This window comes from Pempheris klunzingeri, chromosome 16 (genome assembly GCF_042242105.1).
Source record: "Pempheris klunzingeri isolate RE-2024b chromosome 16, fPemKlu1.hap1, whole genome shotgun sequence".
Taxonomy (NCBI): domain Eukaryota; kingdom Metazoa; phylum Chordata; class Actinopteri; order Acropomatiformes; family Pempheridae; genus Pempheris; species Pempheris klunzingeri.
The window spans coordinates 20,355,252-20,374,772 of NC_092027.1; the positions used below are offsets into that span (position 1 = coordinate 20,355,252).

The 19,521-nt window shown below is 41.2% G+C and overlaps 1 protein-coding gene across 3 annotated transcripts in view; it reads left to right on the forward strand.

Annotated features, from left to right (window-relative positions):
- The window catches only part of thrb (thyroid hormone receptor beta), a 99,421-nt gene extending 81,300 nt beyond the window's left edge, over positions 1-18,121 (forward strand). For all 3 annotated transcript variants that reach the window (XM_070846558.1, XM_070846557.1, XM_070846559.1), the window contains 7 exons: positions 4,719-4,819; positions 4,908-5,055; positions 6,099-6,304; positions 7,373-7,399; positions 7,824-7,970; positions 8,335-8,593; positions 10,526-18,121. In XM_070846558.1, coding sequence (XP_070702659.1) covers positions 4,719-4,819; positions 4,908-5,055; positions 6,099-6,304; positions 7,373-7,399; positions 7,824-7,970; positions 8,335-8,593; positions 10,526-10,767 — 1,130 coding nt within the window. In that variant the 3' untranslated portion in view covers positions 10,768-18,121. The remainder of the gene's footprint in view (positions 1-4,718; positions 4,820-4,907; positions 5,056-6,098; positions 6,305-7,372; positions 7,400-7,823; positions 7,971-8,334; positions 8,594-10,525) is intronic.
- The last annotated feature ends 1,400 nt before the right edge of the window (positions 18,122-19,521 follow it).

The following is a 19,521-nucleotide window of genomic DNA, read 5'->3' on the forward strand; positions in this document are numbered from 1 at the left end:
CAAATGTAAGAATATTTCAAGTAACTCACAGATGAGTGTCAGACTGTTCACACTGGCTTGTATCGGTCATTTACAGGCAGCACGTGTGAAACAGCCTGTGAGCAGACAGTGAATCGGACAATATTGTAAAAAAAGAAAAAGAAATTCTACAAAAACAGGAGATGGAGTGGTCAGATTCAACCTTGTAAAGAGAACATACCTGAACAAACGAAGGGTTCAGTCCAGCCCTCCATTGTTCCTATGGTCTGAACCAGGAAGCTTTTGTTTTATGAAAGCAGATTTCTCTATTATAGTGAGAGTTAACATAAAAGACCCTCAGACATACACTTTGATATATTCAGTTATTTGTTTATCTCAGTGTTGCCATTGGAACAAAGCGGGAGATAATATTGTGAAGTCAAGCTGTCGGGGGCCGTGTTGGGTGGGGGTTGGACAGAGAGAGAGAAAAATCACCTAACTAAGCAAGTGTTTCAATTAACTTATTGAAATATGGTGAGGAGCTCCTACAAGTCAGCTGTTTTCACCCTGACTTATCTGATGCTGATTTTACATTCTGACATGTGGAAACACAGCACACTAACATACAGAATCATTGTGTGCTCTCATCTATCTCAGTAAGAAGAGTTTTGAAATAGCCTGATGGCAAAAAAACGTATCACGGAGGTAAATCGTGCAAAATTCACTCAAAATCGAATATTTGTAAATCGTCGAAATTAAAAGCGGATTTCATTGGAATGGATTACGTAGAGAAATAAACGTGCTTAACACGTGAAAAGGTGGAATCTCATGTTCAGTCACCTGCTGTGGACTGTAGCACAAAAGTGTTTTAAAGGTTAAAGGGTATAGCTGAGCTGTCAATCATATCAATCATGTTAAACTAAATTGTTACATTTGATCAAGATCTTCAAATAAACTTTAAAAAAAAAAGAAGTCCACATGCACCCTGCACGATTATCCGTATTTCTTCATAATCCCAAACACCAACAGTATTATCTGTTTTTTGGAGGACGTGAAGGTGAGCGTGCAGACTGGCCGCGATCCAGACGGTTCACATAAGTACAAGCAGCAGGGATTTTAAAGCCAAAACTGCACGCGTCTTTTCTCAGACCCCGCCATGTGTCCACACATTCACACGTCTGCATCTTCCTATGATCCATGAACCAGCGGGATGGAGCTGTGTTCTGGTATTTGGGAATCTTAAGAAGATCGAAGGCATCCGTGCGATCAAATCTCACCCAAAACATGTCTCAAAGAGGCTTTACAGGAGACGACAGACACAAACAGAAAACCTGTTCAGAGTCTGGTTGGGTGTATCTCGCCTAAAATGCAAAATGAACTGCATTATTTAGAACTTTATAATTCATCGTAAATACTTTGTTGAGTAGAAAAAATACCCTTTTCCAATTTTTTCCTTTTCTGTTTGTTATGTAATTCAGACATCAGACAGGATTACATGAGACTTCTGCTGGAAGTGAATATATATTTGTGATAATTTTGAGGAATAGGGCAGAAATAACTTGGTGTATCATTATTTCTTTGATCTTCTGTATATAAAAATAAACTCTCTCCACGCTACTGGCAATAGAGAAAAAATGATGCCACTCACATTCACATTCAAATTCATGAGAATTTCTTTTCTTCTTATAATGTTTTTTAAAAACCTGGACCAATAGATTCAAAGGGAACTATTCTAAAACCTTTGAACCAGTAAATGTGTGAACAGGGCTTCATAAAATATTATATACACAGCCATATATTTTACAGTGATAAAAAGTATTTATATATTGCACTTATTGTGTTTAGTCCTTAAATGAAACAACTTCTAATAACCAATAGAGAAACATGTTTAGAATATCAGAAAAAGCACTTGTACAAATGAAAAGTGAAAGTAACCACATAAATGAATAAAATTTAACAAGTAGTTTGGCTACATACTAATATTACTTTTATTATTTATAATACTTCTGCTATATTATCAATAGCCTGAAATGAACACAACCAGCTGACTAACAGAAGCTTCTCCTGGTGTATTTGTGTGTGTGGTTATTGTAACAGTCGGTGTCTCTAAGCACCACAACAGGTTTTCCTGTAAAGGGGTCAATGCAGAATGCATGTTACACTGTGGAAGACGGCATAAGGCTTATCCCATCTTTATTGAACAGAGAGCCTAATCAATATGGCTGAGTATAGCCGGTGACCAGGATAATTGGCGTATTATCTGAAACAGATCACGCAGTGTGCCGCTCAGCCTGTCACTCGCGTGTCTCACATGGTGGGGAAACAATATTGATTTTGCGAATTACAGCCGCTCTTATTTCAGGCTGAAAAGTTTAACCACCAAACTATTCTTAAAGAAAATAGTTTTATTTTGTAAGATTTTAGTATAAATAGTACAAAATGTGATTCATATAAAACGATAAAGATAGAAATGTATTTAAAGACCGTTTTGTTGTTTTCATTAGAATTTTTTGATAGAATTAATAAATTATAACGTTAGCTCATACATTCTGATGAACATACAAGTTATTATATGCCCCTGACAAACAACACGGATGATGATACTGTTTATCATCTGATTTTAATTTGCCCTGTAATCTAAATAAAGTTGTTTTCTATTCTGGTTATTGTTTTAAAAAATGTATTCTCAGTAATTCCCACATCAAAATACTGATGAGAGCTCTGTCGTTCTTGAATAATGACATTAAACACGTTACGGTCTTAATGGGGAAAATTGTGTAAAACACCAAACCCGTCTTTAAAGCTCCTTAGTGGCGTAACATTCGCTGAATAGTTGGAATAATTACATGGTGCTGACCTAAGTGAGCTTGTTTGCGGATTTCTATTTAAAATACCCACCGGATAAGTAAAGGGGTTAATGCACAAAGGTTAAAGGTTAGCGGGTTAGGAAAGGTATCGTGGTTGAGAGAAGCACTAATTCTAACATGATATGAGTACCTTCGTCAAAACGCTTTAAAAGTTCAAGTTAAGAGTTTTCTTGGAACTTTTCTTTGCTTGTCTTTATTGCTGTTTATTGCTGTTGGTTGCTTCCCGCTCTGTGGATTATTGATGGTTATTAGATGGTATCTGCTGTAGGTACAACACGCAAGATCTTAATCTGTGACATCGCCACTGTCTGTGCCACATCGAGGATTTGTTGAGTGTAAGATTAGAGCACTACGTCGTCATAAATCTCTTTGGCTGGGTGGTGTCGGGTGGGGCGGTTGCTAGGTGTATTCTGTGGTCTGTGGATATTGTGGGTAAAACGTTTGTGCGTCTACGTGGGGTCAACCTGATTTTTTCAGACCAGGAAGCCTCTAATCGTCACATTCACATGGCTTGATGCTCTTTTTATTTTTAGATCATTTTTTTTTAGAAGCGATTCTTTTTTGAGAACGCACGACTTTCTTGTTGTGGTCCGGAACATTTTTTTGTTTTTTTTATTTGTATTTCACACTTCTCCATGATGAACTACTGCATACCAGATATGTATGAGATGCCTCACGCTGGGATGGGAGGCTACATGGCGCAGGGTGGTGGGGAGCACTGCATGTACTCAGGTGAGGGGCCCGGGTACGGGCACTGTGAGCCCCAGCCGCTGCACCATCCACCCTGCATGGAGCAGGCTTGGCCGCCCAGCCAGCACTACTCTTGCTCGTACGCCGGGTGCCCTCCTGTTTTTAAGAGCGAGTTCTGCAGCATGGACATCCCTCTTAGCCATTTCCACCATCAGCCTGAGTTTTTCCCAGAGATCAAACCAGACTTCTCACACCTGCAGTGGTTGCAGGGGGCACACAAGAAAGGTACGATGCTGATTGTTTACGTCTTCTTTTTTGGTATTTTTTTAGGGGCGCAGAGATGCTGTATGTACATGCCCGCCTTCTGAACTGAAATAGTTTCTGCTGTTTTGTTGTTGTGTGTGAAGAATCCATTCCGTGTTTCTGATGGTTTTTGAAAGATATTTTTGGTAATTAGCGACGACTCCTCCTTGATCAATGAATCAATGATGTCTGGGATTTTTAAATTAAGTCTGATAAGCGTAAATCCAAGCCTTAAGGCGCCATGCGGTGACGGGTCCGGGAGATTCGGTGCATCTGATGCTCAAAGTGTTTGACTGAGGTGGGCGGGGGTGCCTTATTGATTGATGGTGAGGCAACAGAAGGCCGATGTGAGATGAACCATTGCTTTCTTAACAAACCCCAAAAAGGTATTGATCAGTTTGTTAACCTCTGGTCCTGAAGTCTGCCAGAGGTCAAGGCACTGAACTCATTAAGCCGAATCCCAAAACGGGGCTCGCTGAGTTAACTGGAGGCAACAGTGCGATCTGCGAAAGTCGGCGCTAATCAAATATTAGGCATTTTACTGTTGGACACCACTCAGCCTACTTTTAATCTCCCTGTGCGACATTTTAAAGTTACAGCATTAACCGGGACCCACATGTTACAAACCAGCAAATTTGTGGATCAGACAAATTTAATCAAAAGAAAAAGAAGCAAAAAAGTTGAAACATAACAACAAATAAATCGGAAAATTACAAAAACTATAAAAGATTATGTAATCATTATTGTGCTATCATTAAGATTTTAATTTATCAGTTCATCTTTGGTCAACATTAGCTAAAATGTACAGAAGCATGTGACAGACACAAATTCAGTGATGGTTTTAGTTTGTTTTTTTGATTCTTTTGTTCTTTAATATTAACCATTTGTTCCTCTCTCCAGGGTACATTCCAAGTTACCTGGACAAGGATGAGCTATGTGTAGTGTGCGGGGACAAAGCCACAGGCTATCACTATCGCTGCATTACCTGTGAAGGTTGCAAGGTAACTCATGCAAATCCTAATCGTTGGGGAGCTAAATCAGTGCCCTTTTTTCACGGCATTTCTGACCAAGTGTCCGTCTGCCCTCTAGGGTTTCTTCAGGCGGACAATCCAGAAGAACCTCAACCCAACCTACGCTTGTAAGTACGAAGGGAAATGCGTCATCGACAAGGTGACCAGGAACCAGTGCCAGGAATGTCGCTTCAAGAAGTGCATTGCGGTGGGAATGGCAACTGACTGTAAGTTGTAGAGGCCGAGGTTGCCTCGTGCTTCGCCTGCTTCCCAGATGCTGTTGTGTCTGCTTCTTGTCTTTGCTTGGTTCGTTTCTTTTACTGTGTTGAGAACACCGACCGCAGATGACGTTCACATCACATATTTAGCCAAACTTTGGCAAAAGGAATTACTCTGGGAAACTGCAATGAGTATTTGTCATCGTTTTTTGATATTTTACAGACAAAAAAGTGATGAACTGAGAAAAGAGTCGGCAGGTGAATCAATAATGAATATAATCATTAGTCGCTGCTCTTGTGCGAATGGACAGTGGAGCGGCGGGCTGTGCAAAGCAAAGATGTGGAACACTCAAGGAGCTGGTTTGAGGAATAGTACAAAAGATTTATAAGAAATATTGATTATCAAGTATTAAACTAACATCTTAACACTAGTGTGTATTTGAATTTATGGGTAGACTGCATTGACCGATCTTAATCACAGGAATGTACAGCCTCTGTCTCTCTCCCTGATACTGATTCTTTCTGATTGTCGGAAGTGCGCGTTTGTCCATTCCTTCTTCTTCTTCGTTTCTTTTGTTCTTATTGCTATTTTTATTTGAAAGAACAGGCACATTTCACAAACATTTAACAAACAACCCCCTCATACGGTCTATTATAAAATAATGCAAGAAAATAAGGAGTAAATTAATTTTTGCAAAACAAAAAATAAATAAAAGTAAAGATGAATCCATCCTGCATACACGTACACATACATACATGCTTTATGAATTATTTATTACAGGTGGTTCGAGCTTCCTTTCAAGCCTGCAGTGAGCGTTTGACTCAGCTTGGGGTGTCACTGTGACAGTGTGCTGCCCCCCAGTCTCAGTCCTTCAGTCACTCTCTGCCTGTTTAGTTTTATATTAAACAATATCACCAATCATTTCATGCTTTTCCCTCCTCCCCCCTCCTCCTCCTCCTCCCCCCCCTCATTCCTATCCACTCTCATTGTCTCCTTTTTCTTCTTCGGCTCCTTCCCCCTCTTGACCCCCCCGCCCCCCCTCCCTTCTCAGTGGTGCTGGACAACAGCAAGAGGCTGGCCAAGCGGAAGCTAATCGAGGAGAACCGGGAGCGCCGTCGGAGGGAGGAACTGCAGAAGACGGTGTGGGACCGACTGGAGCCCACCCAGGAGGAGTGGGACCTCATCCGTATGGTGACTGAGGCCCATATGGCCACGAACGCCCAGGGCAACCACTGGAAGCAGAAGCGGAAATTCCTGGTGAGACGTCCTCCTCCGCCCTCCCTCCTCACCACAGCCCTCGTTGTATTGATTACCCTGCCTCATCCAATCCCCCCACCCCTCACAGAGCCCTTCCATACCATGCTCCCCCCCCTCTTCCTCCCCCTCCACCCACAACCACTGTTCCACTGTTCCCTGTGTTAATATGTCCATGTGTTTTTTTGTATCTCCTTGTAGAGTGGGGAGAATTAGCTGGACGATGGAGAAAAGTGTGTTCCTCAACGCAGCAGCACTAATTTAGAATGGAACATCTTATTCTTGTCTTTTTGATGTCTTACCTGCAGTGATTCTCAATCTCTAACACTAATAACTTGCTTTTTTCGTGCCGTTTCATCCTTCTCTGTTTCTGTTTGTAGCTTTTGATTTCACACCTTACCCTTTTTTTGACTAATTTTGTTTTCTTTTCTGTAAAGTCTAATCGCTCTGTCCGGATTGAAAGTCCGTCGCAACTGTTTTGACTTTGTCTTGGGTTTCTATGGCGTGATCAGAAAGAGCACTCGTTAAGGCATGAACGGTTGTTTAGTTTTTTTTAACCGGATTTGTGGGGAGCACGATTTTTGCGTTCGTTGTGGAATTCTGAGATATTCTGGGGAGTTTTCACTTTACAGTCACTTTAAATACATCTCTACTTTTGCACTTTGGACACGTTACCTGCTGGTTCTAAACACCTCTAAACAATATTTTACAAATATTGTAAAAACATATTGAAGTTTCGGTTGAACTGTCCCATCGCGGCCGTCGGGTTTTGTTCAAACGCTGCGTTTAAAGTGTCGTTGAAAGTCGGCCCACCGAGTGTTTCTGAGGACCTGTTTGAAGTCGTGGTCCTCAACCTGGATCTCACCATAGAAACCCATCTTGGATTTCTGTCCTCACCTGTTTTCTATCTGCACTCTTTCATCTGTCCTCAGTTTTAACTTGTTTTCTTTTTAGTTGGCTTGACACGGGTTCTTCATTGAAACTTCACGATTCCTGTTGATTATCCAACAGGTCGAGGAAGCTATGCTTCTTAATGAAATAACATGTAATTTATTCTATACTTCTGACCAGAGTGCAGCGGGGGTGAAGGAAACTAAGGTAAGACACAGTAGACAACACTATTTACTGATACTGATGTACAACTTGTGCGTGACACAGCGTGTACTTTGATCACCAACATCAGGGTTGACGGCCATGAATATATAAGTTTACAGCCATTTGCATTAAATTAAGTACTGCAGGCGTATGAGAGCTACATATCTATAGTAGTGCGTCCCCATTTTTACATCACATGCCGAAATCTTGTCAACTGAATCAAAAGTAAATCACTCCACACAGCTTGTACACATCATACCATCATCCTGTCTGACCATGAAGCTGTACACTCCTCATCGTAGCCCCGAGCTTGTTAGATACGTAATGTAAAGTTCAACGCTGTTCTTGATAATAGAAACACTGCTTTGTTTTTGTCTTCATACTTGGAGCCTGTTGAGACACTGAGCTGTACTCTTTGTCCTTCCAGCCTGAGGATATTGGTCAAGCGTCCATGGTCAATACACCAGAAGGAAACAAAGTGGATATAGAAGCCTTCAGTCAGTTTACAAAAATTATCACCCCTGCCATAACCCGAGTGGTGGACTTTGCCAAAAAACTGCCTATGTTTTGTGAGGTAAGTGCAGCTGCTGATTTGACAAAGTTTCATGTAAAACTTTTGATTTGAAATATCAAGTATCATGTCCATCTTGGCTCCAATAATAATTTTATGATAATCATTTAAGAGACTAAACTAAACAAAGTAAATGGTAAAACTAGAAATGAAATTTCAAAAAGCCTTTCCTGTCTGCTTCTTTATGTTGGATTTCAGAGTAAAAATGTAGCTTCATGGTGATTTTAATGTTGAAAGGATTTTGTCTGATGTAATTCCCTAATCCAAAAAATATGGAGGGCTGAATTTGTCCGTCCGGAGGCTGCAGTTATCGCTGGATTAGCCTTGTTGTTATACAAACACTGCTTATCTCTCTCCCTCTGATCAGCTGCCTTGTGAAGACCAGATCATCCTGTTGAAAGGTTGCTGCATGGAGATCATGTCACTGCGAGCTGCCGTTCGCTATGATTCGGAGAGCGAGACCCTGACGCTCAACGGCGAGATGGCAGTCACGAGGGGTCAGCTTAAGAACGGGGGCTTGGGCGTAGTGTCAGATGCCATCTTTGACCTTGGCGTGTCACTGTCCTCCTTTAACTTGGATGACTCCGAGGTGGCTCTTCTACAGGCGGTCATCCTGCTTTCATCCGGTAAGCGCCTTCTGTGCGGACTCACGCATGAGCTGATGAGGGTTCTCCTGCTTGTTTTAGCCTATTAAAGGGATAGTTTGGACTTTTTCTTCAGTACGCCCCCAGCTTGGAAAAACAGGAGTCCCAGCACAGACGCTCAGCACTGTAGTGCTGTGGGTGGGGGCAGCAGGAAAACAGATTTTAAAAAAACGCTATACCCTGAATATTTCCATCACTTTACATCTCCACCAGATAGCCCTGAAGTCGTTATATTGCTCTCTTTAAAGCCACCAGACTCCAGCGTCTGTGCCTTCGGTGTTTTAACACCTCAGTAACCCCTTAAAACAACAAAGTCACACAGTGAGACAAACTAACTAACCGATCTTGGCGGCAGTAAACTCCAACTCCTGTGTTCTGGAGTAAAATGTCAAATTCCTGTTTCCGTCTATCCGTCTGTGACAGATAATCCTGACTGAGGGCGTATTGACTGCTTCCTACTGTGGGTAATATGCTGATTATGGATAAGAATATGGGTACTTTTCAGAAAATCTGAACTATCCCTTTAATATCTTGCAGAGCGTTCCATTAGTTTCCTCTGGGAGAAGTAAAGTAATAGTTGATTATGTGATTGTACACAACAAAGAAATCAGGCTCCATCTATGGATCACATGGTCGCTTGTCCCGCTACCTCAAAAGCACTTTTAGTAACGCTTCTGTTCTCCCCTGCACAGATTGTGTCAACAGTATTTTTCTGACATGAAATCCATAAAAAACCACAGTTCAATCAATTAATCACCATAATCATTGTGAGGAGCTTTGTTCAGCTAGCTTGGTTTTGGCTCCGCCGCAATTTCTGTGTGCAACGCTCTGCATCTCATTGAAGATCAATACTGTTCTGCTGTTTGCTGCACATGCAGACGTGACATGGGGATAACCTGCCCATCTGTCTGTCTTCTGACACACTTACAGTAGCCGCTGGGGTTTAATCAATGCACATCAAGACCGCAAGGTTGAAACCAATAGTTTGGGATTGAAAGTTGATGCTGTGCAGTAATTCCCATCTTTAAAGTTTACATTCTTTGTCGAAATGTTTAAAACGCTTAGTTCATATCATTTATACCGGGAAGGAAACATTGCATTGGATGTCGGGATAATACATAAAATCATGAAACGGGCGTCTGAGACTTTTTGTTAAGTCTTTGGGTGTTTCAAGGTAATTCTGGCTTACTATATACAGGAGGTGTGCCCATCATTTCTGTCCCATACACCATGTCGCCACATTAGGCAGCGATGTCTGCGACCGCAGTGACAGGCTGTAAACAGTCTAGTCTGATTATTCTAAACCACTTTAGCTGTAGGTCAGACTGACTGGTGACCTGTGTGCATGCACATCCACGGACTGTGTGTGTGATTGTTTAAGTGTTCGCCTTCATATTCTTTGCAAATGACTTTGGAGGGATTTTATTTCGATCTTTGTTTATTTTCTATTTATTCAATCTGATCATGTGACTGTGTTTCCTGCTCCGTTGGACAATTTGACTAATTAGTAATAGGATATATAAAGGGATAATGGTCAAACCTATGAAAGTTTCTACATAGAATAAATCAAGATGCCTAGCAGACAGACGTGTGTCTTAAAGGGACATAGAATTATTGGCAATGATTCTATGTCACTGTAACTTTTAGGGAAACTTGTATTACAACCATTAGTTCTGTCATTTATACTCAGTAATTGCTGTCAGATGATCAACTTCCAGGTTAGTCCAGTTCAAACACAGGCCAACAGTAAAATTATTGCCAAACCTTAATTTTCCTTTAATTCAATAGAGATGACTCATCAGAAAATCAATAGGAGTCACCACTGTTGTTTCCCCGCATACAGAGGCCACATTTCCACTTTAGCGTCCTTCAGAACACCAACTGAACACACCGCCATTGTCTTTCTGTCACCAGATCGGCCGGGCCTGAGTAGCGTGGAGCAAATCGAGCGCTGCCAAGAGGAGTTCCTGCTGGCCTTTGAACATTACATCAACTACCGCAAACACAAAGTGGCGCATTTCTGGCCCAAGCTGCTAATGAAGGTGACGGACCTGCGGATGATCGGCGCCTGCCACGCCAGCCGATTCCTTCACATGAAAGTGGAGTGTCCCACCGAGCTATTCCCTCCCCTCTTCCTGGAGGTCTTTGAGGACTGACCAATGGATTTTAGTGTATGCGTGCGTGTGTGTGCATGTATGTATGTGTGTGTGTGTGTGTGTGTGTGTGTGTGTGTGTGTGTGTGTGTGTATGTGCGCATACATGAGCGCCTGGGAACCCCGGTGGTCTCAGGGGTGGAACCAGCAGAAGGCCCGTCACAATGAACTTTCTATTAGCACTACTGAGTGTCACTTCATTCCATAGTTTAGGAGTAGCTCTCTGGTCTAGTTTTGGATGGAACCATTCCTTACAGTGCGGGTACATGTGAATAGCATTTGTTCTCTTTTTTTTTTTGGTTTGTTTTGTTGTTGTTATTGTTGTGGATATAACCTCTCACCTCGGAATTTGCTATAGGTTTTTTTTTTGTGTGTTGATGATTGTACAGTTGGCGTAATGGTGATCTTATCAACACTTGTTCATTCATTAGAAACCATGCAAATGTGCTAATTTCCTTCCTTTATGTTGAAAAACTTAAAATGGCTGCTCACCTGATACACAAAACAAGACATTGTTCGCAATCCTTTCACCACCTGCTCAACTTTATTGGATCCACCCGTTGGTTAGCGCGTAGATTAACTGTCATATAGTCCGTCATCCATCTGGTGAGTCTGAACGTTTCGGTGCCTCACCATCATACTGTGACCTGACCCATTAAGAGCAACTGGGATTCTATTGGACGACAGCTCACAGGCCTTTGTAAGTGTCTGAGTAGCCACACATCGAGACGTTAAGTGCTAATGCTGCGTTCCAGAGATGTTGGAAAAATCTGAATTTCGCAAACAGAACTCCGAGTCAGAAACCCGGGCAAGATAACTGCAACATTAACTTTTCTGAGAAGCTGTTGTTTGACGTTTGGCAGCTCACACTGACGTGGCAGCATACACTGTTAACACTACACAACAGTACTGTTAAACCTGTCTGTAATCCTTCAAACACTTCATTTCATGAGCCGTAAAGTATGAGCAGAACTCTGCCCATTGCTTGGTGTGTGAAGGAACGCTGACTGACTGCTAATGTGCTGTGCTAACTATGTAGCAAACATTGCAGAATACCATGGACAACATTACCATGACAGCATATTAGGCCATTGCAGAAGAAGAAGAAAAAAAGTTCTTCATAAAATGAAAGGGGGGGTGATGTTTCGAAAAGAAAAGTCGTCGAGTTGTAGTCGCTTTTGACAAAAGCATCTGCAGAGTGAATGTAAAGAATGTTTATCTGACAGCAAGTCAGAAATATGCAGGAAAACAAAAAACAAAGTGTAATGTCTTGACGTAAACCACATTGCTTTGCTTTTGACATACTGTGTGTTATTTTATGTAGGGAACGTCAAACCGAACTCTTTAAAAAAAAAAAAATTCACAACTTAATTTCCATAGCATATATCCTCACATGGAAGCTAACACGTGGCCCATCGCGCTACTCTGGATTCAGAATCAGTCTGTCTGATGTGTGTCACACTGTCTGCAGAAGAAATAAGGGAAGCGTAAGAAATATCAGGCAAACCGATTCTTAATTTTCAAAGGGCTGCCTGGTGGATATGAACTAAGCTAAATTGAAGAGTGGATGTTAATAGCTGAGACAAAGGGCATAAACCATATACTAGGAAGTGTTTATCTTTTCCAATAAAAGACATAAAGACTATGTCTATGACGCACATACTGTATCTGATGTGTTCCTTTTCACCAAAACTTTTTTTTGGTTGACAGAGCTCCTCCCCAACCTCCTCAAAAACAGACTCTTTATGGGGCTTTTTCCAAATCTAACGATAAATCGTTCAGTCGATCTACAGAAGAATGATTGGCAACTATTTTGGCAGTTAAACACTTTTTTTTCATGCCAAAATGCCAAACATTCCCTACTTCCAGCCTCTCTGCTTCCTGCGTTGCTTCTTATGTGATAGATTGAATGTCTTTGGATTGATCGGACAAATTAAGCTAGTTGATGACATTTGATTAACCCTTTTCACTTGTTTTCTGGCAGCAAACAACCAGAAGAATCCGTTTAAGATTTTCTTGATAAATCAAGAAAACAATGAGCAGATTAACAGATAATGTAAATATCCATTGGTTGCAGCACCTGGAATACAGAAGTGTTGCAGGGCACGAACGTTGCTTCTTCCATGGGCCTAATACTCTGTCGTACCCGCACGTCATACCTGTTGTCCATGTTTTTATGTTTACAAGCTGGACCACTGAAACACACGAAGGTTGTAATTCCAACCCCCCCCCCCAGCGGTGATTCAGACTTTAGACATTGAAAGGAACGCAGCAGTAGCGTTAAAATGAGCTTGTTCATCATTGCCAGACACTGGTCAGGACTAACTAAAGCACATAATGACACTGATGTCAGGAAAAGACAATCATACAGTTTTTGTGTAAGAATGCCACATGCTGTGCCAAAACCAAGTGAATGATGCCCTCCTTATTGAATCCCTGCTGCGCTTTCATAGCGATAGCGAAGAGACTTGACTGGTTGTGCTAGTTAGTGCATGAGAGTCGTCCCTCTGACTCATCTTTTTAGTCCATGTTAGCAGCTTCTACAATACAACCGTTATGAGTTTTAAGTGTTTCATCTCGGACATGTTGCCTCACTCATCCCACATTCGATGATTTCAACCTTTGTGTTTTTGTTTTGTTTTTTTACAACTCCCTGAACACGGGAGACTGTTTAAATGTCTGTTAAAGACGTGACGTCATGGTGCTATGGTGGATTGGGGAAATGGCTGATTGAACTGTATTGTTATTTACATGCAGAAGTGACCATTTATCTTTTTGTATAACAGCTCACCACCCTCTTATGATGGCATGCATATACACTAACACACAAACATGCACCTATACAGAACATATACAGTATACCTGCACACATACTGCACACATGCACATGTACGCATGTGCCTGGATAAGATATGGGTCAGACCCACCACTGTGACCAACCGGTGGGATTTGGAAGCCAAGTGAACGTTTCCGGCCCAAAAACAGTATGATTCATCATCAGCAAGGTACACTGAGAACGCTGGTGAGATTGTGAAAACGTAGCGCTCTTTCCTCTCTTTTGTTTTAGCCGGTATGTCGGTTGTTTTTTTTTTCTTGTTGTTCTAAAAGCCTCTCTATGGTATTGTCGTTTGCAATGTGACAGACATTTGCTTTGTATATCTCGCTTTTTCAAGCTTCACACTACTCCTCAGCAGCTTGTGTTTTTTTTTTTTTTTTTTTTTTTTTTTTTTTCTCTTTTCTGTGAAGTGATGCCTTTTATCAAAGCAATAGACTTGCTGCAGTGTTTGAATGACCCGGACCTCACACACACACCTCGCAAACTGTACAGACTCAAAATAAATGCACAGACAATCAGAGGGAGAGAGATGGATGGGGGACTAGGCACCCGGGCTCAGGTGCCCCGGCTGACCCGTAGGGCCGGGCCGTGCTGAGCCACAGCCATTTGGTAAAGGAACATTGGCCACGTTTACATGCACCCCTTTTGTCCGTAGTCCTGTTGAGAGCAGCACCATGATGAGTTGTGTGCAGGATCCTTTGATACCCTGTGACAGAGCCTGCCATTAATAACGTAGTTAATAGATCAGAGCAGGGAGAAAACTTACCGGAAAATCAAAATGATGTCCCGTTAGTTAATACCCAATATTGTTTCTGGTTGATAGACACATTGACCTAAAGTGATTTGTCAATATCAGACGCTACAGACAGTGACGAGATGAAATTAAGTAGAAAAAATGGGAAAAACATGTCAGTTATCACAATCCAGTCAGGCCAGTCTTAATTCTGCTCTTAGACTTGTCTAATGGCCCTTTTCAACCAAATAGTCCAAGGAACTAAACTCAGGAACTAAATGAGGACCTAAAAGTCCCTTTGGTGCATTTGTGTTTGTGTTTCCATTGCATCTGAAGAACAGTGAAGATTAGACCAGCAAATGACGTTAGCAAATTAGACGTAAACAGCTTAGAACGTGCAACGAGATGACCAGACCGTCATCTTTACTGCTGCATGACCGCGTGATGTTCTGCTTGTTACTAAACTGCATTGAAACAAAAATCTCACCCTTAGCTCGCTCTCTCTTACCTCTTTTTTTAGACTTTATAGACTTTTAGACTAGTCTCAGGAATTCGGCTTCACAATTTTAAAACAAATTCCCATGCTAAGCCACCAGATCCATGTAACAGCTATTGCTTGCTTGCAGTCTGAATGAAAGCTGGAGGCTCGTGTTTGTCACTGACGTTAGTGCTCAAACTCTACCTGATAGCTACTGGACCATTAATACGTACTACCTCAGAAGCAGGGACTTTTTGGAGGGCGCAAACTATGGCCCAGGAACCAAAAGTGGAACTGTGTTCCTTAGATCAAAATGCAAGGAAAGTTCCTAAGTTTCTGTAAATACTTCTGGGTTCCTGCACAGGTACAGGGCCACAGTGAGAGTTAAGTCATTTCAAATCTGCATTAATTCGTTTTTTTTGCCACTACGGGGCAGAAATCCACCACAAGCTGACAGAAACACAACTTTGATGTTGTTATTGCTAATGTTTCCATCCAGCTGAGAGACAGCAGGATTAGCGTTCAGGTGCACCTGATGTATCGAAGTCCAATTTTTAGTCTCCCCTAGGCGTGGTTTGGTCTCCACCAACTCCTGAGGGAATCGTCGGTCAGCTTTCTTTACCAGCTGGTTACTGACTTCGTCTGTTTGACACCGGGTGCTTGGCAAGTAGCGTACTGTGGTTTCCCAGAGCCTTTTGGACGAAAAACAGAGCTGATAAAAGTGGCATGACAAAAATATACGTTAAACTGCTACTGTGTATGTAAAACTAAGTCCATGTGCTGAATAAGAGTTAGGTAATAACTGTTGGTGGTGACCAGTTTTAGGCATAACGTATATCCACGCTATTTTAGACCTATCACAGCTTTTCATGGGAGGAATACCAGCGAAATCCCAACTGACCCCATTTACCCTGCGTCATCGTCCACCGTTTATCCCTTAACCACCAACAGGTATATTTGGCACAGTTCCTTTCTAGCGCTCCTTCTTTTCTTTAGCTTTTGGGAGCTTTGTGGAATATTTTCATCCATTTCCTTCAGTGAACTCGTGAGCTAAGACTGCAGGGCCAGTATGGACAAGAGGATTAGTGGAACCATGAAAGTGCTGATGGACAGTGAGTGGAAAATTAAGACAGACTTAAGCAAACTCTCAGAAAGATCATGAAGATTAGACGGCCGTTGGTGTAAAGTGTGACTTTTAGTGAGATCGAAGTCATATCCAGAGTGTGCCTGTGCAGCCCGCCCCAGATCTCTCATTGTCAAAGTGTGAACTTGGAGAGCTAATGGTCTTTCAGGTGAGTCACAAGTCCTACTTCGAAATTGGCCGGTGCTTTCTAGAAGGTTTACGGGCCGGAGGCTTGGCTATTTCGCAAGTTAAGCACATGTTGTCAAAAGTTTCAATGATAAAATAGCAAAAATCCAACTTCCAAACAGAGTAATGAACTTGACATTACGTTAGTGTTCGTAAGTCATGACACCTCAGCTTTATCTTATTAGAAATTGATTCTTCTAAATCATATTTTCTTCAAATTTCATTTGGTATTTAAAAGATATGGACTGTTTGCTCAGCCACGGTGGGTTTTGTATAGCAAAGTAAGCAACCAAAAGAATTAACAGTAACCTCAAAGCTACATTAATCAATTATAGTTGGCCATTTGGTGACAGAACTTCACAACAAGCTGACGCTTGGACAAATTATGGTCTTATAAAGTTAATTATAGGCAAACTATTGCCTATTCACACACCTGCAGACGAAGAGCTAGCATTATTTTGTTGTGAGTTGTGTTTCTGGTGACCTGATGAATGTAAGTCTACTGTAATATTCCCTCTCCTTCAATCTCTGTTCTAGTCTCCAACTACTTCTGAGAAAGAATATCCTGCCTTTAGCTGCTACTTTATGTGCTTCAGCATGTTCACCTGCTAGCTGCTAGCTTTGTCTGTTAGCCGTTTAGTGGAGGGGCCGGGGGGTTGGGGGGGTTTCGATTAATGTGACCTTTATTCTGGAAATAGCCGCCTGGTGAAGGAGTTGATGGGAAACGATGGAACAAGAACCAAACTAAAAAAAAAAAGTAGTGGGCCATAAAGCCAAAACAATGAGCTGCAAGACGCTACAACTGAAGAGCATGAGATGATTCTGGACGGGGTTCACTGCGAGTGAATCTCATAAGAGGTATTAATTTGACACATTAAGATTAATAATCAGTGCCGCTTTAACACAAAAAACAGAACTAAAATGGAAAAAAAAATTTGACCAAATTACATCAAAATACAAATTTGCGCAAATATCACGAACCTTAACTTATTGTATTCTATGATTTGAATGTTTGTGTTTTTTGTAGGATATGTGCAAAGTGCATTGATTGCCGTAAGAATATGTTGGATTTTTACACGTCAGACACCATGACCATAATTACTTGAATTACCTTATGCACAGAGCTGTCGGTGCATGTAAACATAGTCAATGCTGACTGCTGGTTCAGAAAATGTTTACTGTTCCCGAAGAGGTGCTAGTCGCTGATATCTCTCCCATGAGTTGTTACTCTTTGGTTACTCAGTTACAAACCGATAACAAGAGTTGCACCATAGAAAAGCTATTTTACAGTACAAAGGAAAAAAGGATGTATATTTTCAGACTGCAGATTTTTTTTACGGATGTTGTTAGCATAATATGAACATGGTATTGTTTTGCATAGCGTTAAAAAAAAAAAATACAGTATCTTGCTCTCAAATCCATTTCCACATTTCTGCAAAAGAACTATGAACAAGACGCTATGAATCATTAAAGAAAAAAACACTTAAATTAGTGCATTAGTTCAATTTGAAAAAAAAAAAAAAAAATCAGTTATTACTTTAGCTGGACCTCACTGTCAGTACAAAGCAGCACAGCTACACATGGACACGTTTGAGGACAACTTAAAAGTGTGACCAGCATCAGAGGAAAACTCATCCACTGTCAACACAGATTTTCTCTCCTTGTGTGTTTGAGTGTCTTCTCGTTCAACTCATCTGTTCAACACGTACTGGAAAACCGTCACGGAGAGAAAGGGAGATAAAGTGTGTGTAGGTGTTAGGAGTGAATCTGTGGCAGCGAAGCAGAAGGTGAAAAAAAATAAATTCTGTTTCTGACAAATTTGCTGTCTTGTCACTCGGCATTTTACTGGAAATGTTGTCCAGTAATCCATTGTCCACTTCTGGACAGTGCTTTGACATGAGCGAGGAGGACCTCAAGAGGAAATGATTTTGATGCTCGTGATTGACGTTAATTGCAGCTAATGTGAATTGGCTCCTGAGAATAAAGATGGTTTTGAGAGAATTTGGTTTTGTGCTTATTTTACTGTTTGTTTTTGTTGCAAAATAATATTCAGTACATTTTCTTACCTCTGTCTTTAAAATGCTTCTGATTGGCATTCATTTATTATATTTCTTTAACATAACTACATTTACTATTTTGTTCTTTTATTGTCGTTTTTCACTGTATTAGCTAATTTATTTAGACTTTGATTGTTCTTCCTCTACTTGACGTTGTACAAATACTGTCAATGTGCATTTTAAGAGTCCTTTGCAACACTGGACTCTGATTGGCTGATACTAATTCGATGACGTGAACGCAAAGGCCTCAGTGAATTAAGCGCCTGTTGACTGATTCTCCAGAGAGAGAGCTTCATCACACTTTGTTGTACCGTTCTAAAACAGAATATCTGACGACCATGCCCACCTCGCACTGTGATTGGACAGGGGAGTGGAGGTGTGGAAGTAGGCGGGGTTAAAACTGTTCTATCAAGTTTTTTTTGTCATTCTTAACACAACAACTTTTGTACAGCTGAATGAGCGAATGTCTTTCAGGAGAGATGGCTAAAAGCATTCTGCGTATCCTTGAGACCCAACAGAAGTGTTGAATGCATCCCTCTCTGGTCCGGGAATCATCAGATAAATCCATAAAAACGAAAAAAAAACCTAAATGTGTTTTTTGTTTCAAAACCAAAAAAAAACAAAATTGGTGTTAGAATCACAAAACAAAGAGCAATAAAAACGGTCCGTTTTTGTTCTTGCCAATTCCTTTTATCGGTATTCCTTTTTGATTGAAGAACAAAAGGTCTGAAATTAAAAACGTAAGTCATGTGGTTTTCGGTTTTATGTCCCCAAACCAAAAACGACACTCCTATTTTGCTTTTTGCAGGTGGGCAGACAGGAAGCTGAGGTGAAGTGTAACAAATTCAAAATAAAAGCCAAGGGGTCAGAATAGTGCCCTGTGATTGGCTGGCGACCAGTCTAGGGTGTACCCCACTTGGCTCCAACACCCCCGCGACCCTGATGGATAAGCGGTATAGAAAATGGATGGATGGATGGGTCAGAATAGCCAGTCTCTTAAAGTGTAACATTATGCAAGCACATGAAACCTACAGGGCCACAATTAGTCACAATTCCCACAGTGTTTGAGGTAATTATAAACTCCTTTAAACGCCTGATCTTGATGGCTGGTTGTCTCTGTGGTATGATGGATAAGACAACTGCCGTCTAGTGCTACATACACACCGGCAGCCACCTGGTGTTATTTAAACAACTGGTACAATCAGCAGCTCAGCTCTATTGTGTAATGGATAAGACAACTACATTATGTGTTGATGATTTTAGGTTCAAAACCACACTTTGGACTTTGGCTAGGTGAAAAGTTAATTTATACGATTAAAAAAAACAGTCTGATCAAAAGTTCAG